This window comes from Sapajus apella, unplaced genomic scaffold, assembly GCF_009761245.1.
Source record: "Sapajus apella isolate SASKATOON/1434 unplaced genomic scaffold, GSC_monkey_1.0 scaffold56, whole genome shotgun sequence".
NCBI lineage: Eukaryota > Metazoa > Chordata > Mammalia > Primates > Cebidae > Sapajus > Sapajus apella.
In genome coordinates, this window is record NW_022436996.1 from 378901 (window position 1) to 389761 (window position 10861).

General features: G+C 44.3%; 1 protein-coding gene across 5 annotated transcripts in view; it reads right to left on the bottom strand.

Moving 5' to 3' along the window:
- The window catches only part of WDR60 (WD repeat domain 60), a 92031-nt gene that overhangs the window by 61894 nt on the left and 19276 nt on the right, over positions 1-10861 (bottom strand). For all 5 annotated transcript variants that reach the window (XM_032244858.1, XM_032244859.1, XM_032244860.1 and 2 more), the window contains exons 6-7: positions 6773-7078; positions 50-105 (exon numbers count right to left, since the gene is read on the bottom strand). In XM_032244858.1, the coding sequence (XP_032100749.1) occupies positions 50-105; positions 6773-7078 (362 nt within the window). The remainder of the gene's footprint in view (positions 1-49; positions 106-6772; positions 7079-10861) is intronic.

The window sequence follows — 10861 nt, forward strand, 5'->3', positions numbered from 1 at the left end:
TCCACGAGCGGCACACGTAAAGCTCGACCACAGGGCACGCAATCCTTACTGGCTGCTGGTCCCATCTCTTTTTGAGCTTGCACCTCGATTTCTGTGTTCACCGTTCTATCAAACAAAAGAATAATTCCATAACCATTTATTACCATATTGGAATGAAGTAAGCATAATTAATAAACCCCATAAAATAAGCATGGATTCAAAATTTAACAATAGCATCTACACAAGTATCTTTAAAGTAACTATTTTTACCAACAATTTTTAGTAAATTAGATAATTAAATGTAAAGAAAATGGATAAAAGTATATATAAAAAGGTGATTATATATTACCCAAGGAATTAGTCATTCATTTCACAAAAGCAACACATTATTTACAGATACATCTGACTAGTTCCTTACACAGCTTAAAATGATAAACTTTCAAACATATAAAACACAGCTATTTCACAGATTCATGTACCCACAGAAAAAAAATTTTTTTCTAACAAGTGAATTTTGAAAATAAAATTAAAAGTGTTAGACTGTAAATCAATATATGCAGGTGCCTCATTTGAAGAGACACACAGAGTTGAATGAGCTCTCAGTGTAAAGTGCAGCATGTCGGGACCCATTCGTTCCCCCAGGTGAAGATGCCTGGGGGTGGTGGGGAAAGTCCACCTCTGGAGGGAGAAGATTCCAGGCCTGGGAGCAATCATAAGAAGCACAGAGCAGAAGAACAATGGAGCTGAACAACCATCTAAGAGATCAGTCCAGAGGGAAGGATGCAACCTGCATTGGAGGCCATTAAAAAGGGTTCACAATGTTCAAATGCTTCTCCGAGCTATCAATTCTACTTCTACGAAACCATTCTGGCCAGGCACAGTGGCTCATGCCTGTAATCCCAGCACTTTGGGAGGCTGAGGCAGGAGGATTACTTGAGCCAAGGAGTTCAAGACCAGCATGGGCAACACAGTGAGACTTCATCTCTATAAAAAATTGTTTTTAAAAAGTTTGCCAGGCATGATGGTGCACACCTATGGTCTTAACTACTCAGGCGGCTCAAGCAGGATGATCACGTGAGCCGTGGAGGTGAAGGCTTCAGTGAGCCGTGTTCAAGCTACCACACTCCAGCCTGGGTGAAGAGCAACACTCTGTCTCAAATATATATATATATTATTCTTATCGTATTCCTGCAGGTGTAAAAAACACTGAAATTATTCTTAGACAACAATGAGATATATCTCAATTTTCAACCTGTTCAACAGAGTAATTCATAATTTTTTAAGATGTTAACATTTAACCTAAATGTTAGCATCAGGATGCTCCTAAGTAAAGGAAGGTTATGACCACATGGTGGAAAACCAGACGGCCACTACATATCCCCGCACTGAAAAGTATTTCCAGAACAGAGAGAAAATTTCAGCATAATTCCAATTCTACATTTGTACAAAGTTTATTTACACACAGAAAAAATGATGGCTAGAATATAAATACACAAAAATAAATTATCTTAGTCTGGGATCATGTGTAATTTTTGTCTTATTTTTTATATTTCCCTATATTTAAACATCTTTCCAAGGCCAAGTACAGTGGCTCACAACTGTAATCCCAGCATTGTGGGAGGCCAAGGCGGGCGAACTGCTTGAGGTCAGGAGTTTGAGACAAGCCTGGCCAGGACGGTGAAACTCCATTCTACTAAAAATACAAAAATTAGCCGGGCGTGGTGGTGGTGCACGCCTGTAGTCCCAGCTACTCAGGAGGCTGAGGCAGGAGAACTACTTGCACGCAGGAGGCAGAGGTTGCAGTGAGTCACGATCACACTGCTGCACTCCTGCCTGGGCAACAGAGTAAGACTCTATCTTAAAAAAAAAAAAAATTTACAAAATTAATTAGAAAAAAAGTATAATGTTTAACAGAACAATGTGTTGTGGTCCATAAAATAAATTGGAATGAGGAAAAAATAAAATCATTAGTGCTGGATAGGAAACATTATGATTTACTGACTAACCAGATATAAAGAAGGAAGAGAAAAAAAGTAATCAAGTTAATGCTAAGAATTAGACCTGGGTGGTGGGCAAGCCGTACACAGCATGGGGGACCCTGGCTGTGGTGACAGCAGCCAGTCAGGCTGCACGTGGGGCCAGGAGGAGCATTCTGTGATTCTCTCATCACCGACAACACAGGGAGGCTGGTAACACGCTGCTCACCCAAACGGCAGAGCTGAGACAAACCTCAGCACGGTGTTGTCAAATTCCTGTGGCCTCATCACACATTCCCTCAGGACTAACACTCTGGATAGGAGAGTCCTGGGTGGGAAACAGATATTTACAAGTGATATTTGAAGCCACTGCTTCCAGAAACAGAAAGGAGATGATCCAATCTTCAAAAGGATAAAAGTATGGTGGGCATGGAGGGTCACATCCTAATCCCATCCGTTTGGCAGGCTGAGGTAAGAGGATCGCTTGAGGCCAGGAGTTCAAGACCAGCCTAGGCAACACAACAAGAACCCATCTCTAAAAAACATGTTTTTTAAAAAGATAAAAGTATAGCTGATAGGATAACAAAGAGAGGAGGTCACTGGATTCTTCTATTATAGAAGTCACTGGTCAGGGCGCTTAGAAGAACATGTCATGTATTTATTATACTTACTCATACCCTTTCTATCTCTAGTTGATAACTGGAGGAAGCTTACAATAACAGTTACATAATTCTGATTTAAATCATGGGCCAAAAATCATATAAAGGCTGGGCGCTGTGGCTTATGCCTGTAATCCCAGCACTTTGGGAGACTGAGGCAGGCAGATCACCTGACATCAGGAGCTCAAGGCCAGCATGTCCAACATAGCGAAACCCTATCTCTACTAAAAATAAAAATTAAAAATTATCCAGGCTTGGTGGCACACGCCCATAATTCCAGCTACTCAGGAAGCTAAGGCAGGAGAATCACTTGAATCCAGGAGGTGGAGGTTGCAGTCAGCCAAGATCGCACCACTGCCCTCCGGCCTGGGTGATATGGTGAGACTTAGTCTTCAAAAAGAAAAAGAAAAAAAAAATCATACAGAGAAAGTGAGAGATAATCACAGAGAACATCCAACCCTGGGAACAGTCCCAGTTATATCTGCTGTCCTGGCATAATTTTTTTCTTTTCTTTTGAGTCAAAGTCCTGCTCTGTCACCCAGGCTGGAATGCAATGGCATGATCTTCAGCTCACTGCAACCTCTGCCTCCCAGCTTCAGGCAATTATGCCTGAGCCTCCCGAGTAGCTGGGATTACAGGTGCCCACCAGCATGCCCAGCTAGTTTTTGTTTTTTTAGTAAAGACAGGGTTTCACCATACTGGCCAGGCTGGTCTCGAACTCCTGACCTCGTGACCTGCCCACCTCAGCCCCCAAAGTGCTGGGATTACAGGCGTAAACCACTATGCCCAACCTCCTGGCATAATTATTAACAGTGCCCCTTGCACTTTATGGTAACCACAGGATAATTACATCAAGTAGTACCTTAACAGAGTACTCAGTTGGATATCTAAAAGGTGATACTAATTTTGACTACCAAAAGTACTCAAAAGTTTTGAATTTCTACAAGTCAATGCAAAGGAAAACTTTAACTATACAATGCTTGATCACCATTCCTGACATTGTATCATTTATCTGTTCATTTCTTTTTTTTTTTTGAGATGAAGGTTCATTCTGTCCCCCACGCTGGAGTGCAGTGGCACAATCTCAGCTCACTGCAACCTCTGCCTCCCAGGTTCAAGCAATTTTCCTGCCTCAGCCTCCGGAGTAGCTGGAACTACAGGTGTGCGCCATCATACCCAGCTAATTTTTGTATTTGTAGTGGAGACCGGGTTTCACCATGTTGGCCAGGATGGTCTCAATCTCATGACCTCGTGATCCACCTGCCTTTGCCTCTTAAAGGCTGGGATTACAGCCATGAGCCACCGTTTTTCTACTTTTTAAAAATAAGAGATAGGGTTTCACTATGTTTGCCAGGCTGGTCTCAAACTCCTGGTCTCAAGTGATCCGCCCACCTCAGCCTCCCAAAGTGCTGGGATTACAGGTGTGAGCCACCGCGCCAGGACTCTTTTATTTTTTCTTTTAAGACAAGGTCTTACTCTATCACCCAGGTTGGACTGCAGTGAAACGATCACAGCTCACTGCAGCCTTGACCTCCACAGCTCAAGTGATCCTCCCACCTCAGCCTCGGTAATAGCTGGGAATACAGGCATGTGCCACCGTCTGTCTAATTTTTTTTTTAATTTTGATGGAGATGGGGTCTCACTATATGGCCCAGGCTGGTGTTGAACTCCTGGGCTGAAGAGATCGTCCCACCTCAGCCTCCTGAGTAGCTGGGACTACAGGTATGAGCCAACACGCCTATCTAATATTTAATTTTTTTTTGGTGTTTTTGGAAGTTCTTTATTCTATGGCTTCTTCAACACAACGTAAGCACCATAAGAACAGTAATTTTTGTTTTGTTCACAGCTGTATCCTTAACACTAGAACTGTGCTCACCATACAGTAGCCACCCAGATAGGAACAACTTGTCTTAAAAAGAAAATGTCAGTCATCTGAATAATCTTTCTTCTGGGACTAATATGAAGGTAGTGATTTTACAAAGATGCAGAATAATGTTCTTCATGGACAATTTTTCACATCCACCTTTAATAAAAGCCAAATCTATGTCCAGAAAGGCATTTCTGGGTGTAAGTAAGCAAATGTAACCTAAGCAAGTCACTTCGGTAATTAAACTTGATCTAGTGAATGGAGAACAGTCACATTCAATAAAAGGTGAGTGGTGGAATCTAAGCTGTGGGTACAGGAGTGTTCACTGGAAATTATGTTGACTGCTGTATGTTTCAAAATGTTCATAATACAACATTGGGGAGGACGATGAAGTTCTAATCTAGGGAAAGAGACTTAAACACAAAAAGAATGAGTATCTGTCCTCCAGGAGGTGCTTCTCTCTCAGTGACCACCTCATCTAATCTTCCATGTGGTTGACTAGAGGAGAGTTCACAGGCTTTCGACACATGTGGAACAGAACTGGCACTGTCGCAAACCTGCTAAGAAGCATGACCAACACTCTGATATAAACGCAGCCGGTTGCAGGAGACAGTGGGGTCTCAGCGAGAGAAGGCCCCAGGGCAAAGGCAAGGTAGTTTCAAGGACTGAGACTCCATGCAGGACAGCGCCAGTAGCAGCCATGACAGCTGGGAGCCAGGCAGCTTCTGCTCTTAACATGACTGCTTCTTGGCCTCAGTGCTCCCAGTTTTAACCCACTGGCTTTTGAGTCCTAAACACTGCAGTGGCCACCAGCAATACGTCCATGTCCTCAGCTGTGTCAATTCGTATCAGATCTGAGTCCCAGGCTTCTGGGGAGGCCTCCAGCCTCGTCCCTGAAGGCTTGACTCTCCCCTAGCCTCAGATATTACCTGACCCTTGCAAAGATTTCACTACTGTAACATGGTAAAAGCCCCATGAAACTGCATACCTCAACCATACCTCGGCTTGCTGTTGAAACTGCTCTCTATAACCCAAATGTGAATAAGTTAATTAAGGACTGTAATTTTCACCCTACCCAGACAATGTGTAAACAAATGCTAATCTTAACTTCTGTAAACCACTTAAGTAACAATCAGAATGTCAAAAGTCCCCTGGCCCTCAGAGTGTCCAGAGCCCCTCACCTTCATCTCCGCCCGGGAGGTGATTTGCAGAATCCACTAGCCCTCGTCTAAAGCCCCTCACCCCCACCCCTGCCCCTTACCCTCACTCCCGAGGTGGTTTTATTCATATAAAAGGTCTTAACCCCTCCTTTCGGGGCTTCAGGTTGGAAAAACTCGACTCCTCCATGGCCGCCGGCAATAAAAACACTGCCATTTGGCATACTTTTGTCTCGGTGTTAACTTTCTATGCTCGTTTCACTACAACAACTACCACCTTAAAGGAAACATCACCAAGAAATAGGAGAATAAAATCATATTAGCTTCAGATTCTGTAAAAACAGAGCAGCAAAAAGCACACTCATGAGAACAAAAGATGCTAGACCACATGGAGGAAAATTCTAAGTACAGGGATGAAATCAACAGACCTGGGAGGGAATTAAATCCTCTGCAATCAATGCTTTTACTGGTTTTGTTGTTTTGTTTTGCTTTTTTGCAAACTTACATCAATTCTGATTGAAATGTTTGCTGAATTCTTCACTTAATTTCCACTTTAAAATATATCAGCTTCCTTTTTAATGTTAAATTTCAATTTTTTTTTTTGAGACAGTTTTTTGTCACCCAGGCTGGAGTGCAGTGGCGCGATCTCGGCTCACTACAACCTCTGCCTCCCAGGTTCCAGCAATTCTCCTGCCTCAGCCTCCTGGGTAGCTGGGATTATATGCACACGCCACCATCCCAGACTAATTTTTGTAGTTTTAGTAGAGACAGGGTTTCACCATGTTGGTCAGGCTGGTCTCCAACACCTGACATTAGATGATCCGCCCGCCTCCCAAAGTGCTGGGATTACAGGTGTGAGCCACCACACTCAGCCAAATTTCAAAATTTTATGATAGATTTCCAAATATCTGTTAAAAGTAAGTTCACAATATAATCAAAATATTTGACATCACATTTCTTAGGAGATCAGTAATCTGTCTAACCATATGATAAAGACTTGAGTCATGCTTTTCCTAAACTAATACTACTAGGCCACAAATCTCAATCTCGTCTGACAACAGGACACAGTTACGATCCTCTGAGAGCGCTAACCTCAGGGCGGCGGTTAAGGCAACGAAGCATCGGAAGGGGTACCTTGGATTCTCTTTTCTTGTGCTCTTCTTTCACCAATCTCTCTTTTCTATCCATGTGGCTTCGGTGCCTCTCCTCATCCAAATGAAGACCTTCTTTGTGTCGCTTTTCTTTACGTCTTTCTTCTCCTTCTTTGTCAGGGAATGCACTACTTTTCTCTTTTGAATATTTCTCTCTTCTTTCCCTTGTGCTGTTTTCCCGGTGTTTCTTGTCTCGATCTGGCTCTCTTGGTTTCCTATGTCTCCTCTCACCTTCTCCTTTATAAAGCCAGTACTTGAGAGGGTTGTCTTTGCTGTCTCCGTACTGCAGCTGTAAAACGTAAGTTGAGAAACGCATGAGCACAGAAAATAGGAGTGCAGCCAGCCCTCCCTATCTGTGGGTTCTGCAACAATGGATCCAACCAACGCCGAATCGAAAATATTCAAAGAAAATCGTGTCTGTATTAAACAGGTACAGACCTTTTCCTTGTCATTACACCCTAAACAATAATGACTATTTACACGGCATTTACATTGCATTAGGGAGTTTAATCTAGACATGATTTAAAGCATCCAGGAGGATGTGTGTAGGTTATATGCAGACACTACACCATTTTATATTGGGTACTTGAGTATTCACCAATTTTGGTACCTGAGGGGGTCCTGGAGCCCTTCCCCCATGGATAGCAAGGGACGACTGTGCTGTCTTTATAAATTTCAATACAAAAGCAGGAAAAATTACAGAACTACAACTGCCCCCTTCACTCCTCAATCCCACTGCCAGATACATTGCTGAAAACTTAACGTTACCCTTCTTAAGGAAAAACCCTATTCATAACATGCTCCACGGTCAGACACTGGTGCCACCCCAACGCCACACAGTTTAAGACTCTGCAGTCTGGCCACTTTGCTTCCCACAGACAAAGCAATGCCTCCCCACATGGCACCAGGCACTCACAGTCAGCCCGCGACTTCTCCACCTTGCACCCGGCACTCACAGCCTTCCGGACATCCCCACATGGCGCCTGGCACTCCCAGTCGGCCCTCCCGACCTCCCCCATGGCGCCGGGCACTCACAGCCCTCCCGACCTCCCCACACATGGTGCCCGGCACTAACAGTCGGCCCTCCAGACCTCTCCACATGGCGCCCGGCACTCCCAGTCGGCCCTCCCGACCTCCACGCCTCATCCCTCATGCTTGTGGCCCTCAGCCTAAGCTCTGCCAGCCCTGGGATCCCTCCTGGGAATGCTCCGACTTCTCTGGGAGACTCCCTCTCCGGTGAGTACGACAGCACAAGGCTGCCACATCTCTCACATGGACACGGCACATCACTCGTTCTCTCCTAATTACTACCAGGCAGATGGACAGTCTTGAAGATGGGACCAGCATTTAGTCATCTCTGTGACTAAAATCACTGTGGATGTTCAGGGAACCAGTGGTCATCTTCATGCTAAGCTGCGGGACACACTCTTAGTTCTTGGAGCCCTGACATCACGCTCAACAGACCCCAGTGCGTGCCCGTCCCTGTCCTGAAAGACAAGGAGTCTCCTCTGCTTGCCCCCTAACAGGGACCACTGGACTCCTGGTCTAGGGCACCCTCCGCATATCTCAGTTCCCTGGGGGACCTCCTGTAGACCCAACATTCTCCTCACTCATCTCCCTCAATTCTCCCCAACTCCCATCCACCCTACTCATCTTTGCCAGGGCGACCTTCCTAAAGAAGAACCTGCGAATGCCCTCCCTGACCAAATGCCTCAGCTGTGAAGTTAGAGAACTGCTTCACACCAGTCGCCAAAATGAACTCCAGAGAATTAATTTTTTTGTTTTGTTTTGTTTTGTTTGAGATGGAGTCTCACTCTGTTGCCCAGGCTGAAGTGCAGTGGCACAACCTTGGCTCACTGCAACCTCTGCCTCCCTGGGATCAAACGATTCTCCTGCCTCAGCCTCCCGAGTAAGCTGGACTACTGGTGTGTGCCACAACACCCAGCTAATTTTTGTATTTTTAGTAGAAACAGGGTTTCATCATGTTAGCCAGAATGGTCTCAATCTCCTAACCTTGTGATCCACCCGCCTCGGCCTCCCAAAGTGCTGGGATTACCGGCGTGAGTCGCCACATCCAGCCTTAACTCTTTTTTAAAAAACAGTTAGCCGGGCGCGGTGGCTCAAGCCTGTAATCCCAGCACTTTGGGAGGCCGAGGCGGGTGGATCACGAGGTCAAGAGATCGAGACCATCCTGGTCAACATGGTGAAACCCCGTCTCTACTAAAAATACAAAAAATTAGCTGGGCATGGTGGCACGTGCCTGTAATCCCAGCGACTCAGGAGGTTGAGGCAGGAGAATTGCCTGAACCCGGGAGGCGGAGGTTGCGGTGAGCCGAGATCACGCCATTGCACTCCAGCCTGGGTAACAAGAGTGAAACTCCGTCTCAAAAAAAAAAAAAAAAAAACAGTTAAAGACCCAGAAAAAACACAGGTGACAACTCATGTAACTTGGCTATGGAGAAAATATTCCATCAACAACAGACCTAGTAACAGCACAGACCCAGCTACTTCATAATTTTTAACTTACCTATAAAAATAAAAATCCCGCAGGTCAAATTCAAAACAAGCCAAAAACAGCAACATAAATGACTGGCAGAGTTATTTATGTACTCTTACAAACCAGTAAAAGGCGCCACTGAAAAATCAGCCAGCAGCAGGCACAGTGGCGCAGGCCTGTGATCCCAGTACTCTGGGAGGCTGAGGTGAGAGGATCACTTGAGACCAGGAGTTCAAGACCAGCCTGGACAACATAGTGAAACCCCGTCTCCACAGAAAATTTTAAAATGGGCTGGGTGTGGTGGTGTGCACCTGTAGTCCCAGCTACTCAGGAGGCTAAGGTGGGAGGATTGCTTGAGCCCAGGAATTCCTGGCTGCAGTGAGCTATGATCACACCACTGCACTCTAGCCTGGGTGACAGAGCAAGACACTGTCTGTAAAAAAATGTTAAAAAGAGGAAAAAAAAAATTAGCAAAAGTACACAGGTGGCAATTCACAAAAGGTAGTAAACCTGCTTTTAAAAATGCCCAGAAATGCTGTTTTCTTCTGAACTAAATGAGCAAAAATTTTAAATGAAGATAATGCCCCGTTCCTACTTAGGACATGAGGAACTACACCCTGATGATATAAATCATTACAACTTTTATGAAAAGCTAATAGGGTAAGTTTACATTTACTTTGATCCAGCAAGTTCATTTCCAGAAATTAATCATAAGGAAATGATTATGAATGAACCAAAAAGCATACCCCTGGATGTCTTTATAATACCACACACACACACACACACACACACACACTCACTCACACACACACCCCTAAGTGTCCAGAATCACAGGTGCCTCAAGAGCAGCAACAACACATCCACACCATGAAATACCAAGCCTTGCACAATGAAACACAGGATTAACTCAGGAAAAGGCTCAAAATGTGTTCCATTTAAACAATTTGTAAAACAGTAAACATCTAACTAAAGCAAACAATGCTATACATACATAAATATATAAACCTGAAAAAATATATACCTAAATACTATCAATACTTACCTACGGGGGAGGTTTAGAAAGTTTTTGTTTTTTTTATCACTTATTTGTATCTTCTAAATTTTCTAAAATAATCAAATATTACCTTTGGAATCAGAAAAAAGCGCTTGACTATGAGGGGAAAAGAAACTGACTACACATAGTGCTGGCGACCTTTTCCAGGCCTCAAATCCTGGCTTAGGGCATCATCTAAAAATGCTTCTAATAATAATGCTTAAAACATCCTTTATGGACAGGTGCAGTGGCTCGTGCCCGTAATCCCAGCACTTTGGGAGGCTGAAGCGGGCGGATCATGAGGTCAGGAGTTCAAGACCACCCTGACCAACATGGTGAAACCCCATTTCTACCAAAAATACAAAAATTGGGCAGGCATGGTGGTGCATACCTGTAATCCCAGCTACTCAGGAGGCTGAGGCAGGAGAATCTCTTAAACCTGGGAGGCGGAGGTTGCAATGAGCCAAGATCACATCACCGTATTCCAGCCTGGGCAACAGAGTAAGACTCTGTCTCAAAAAAAAAAAAAAAAAAAAAAAAAA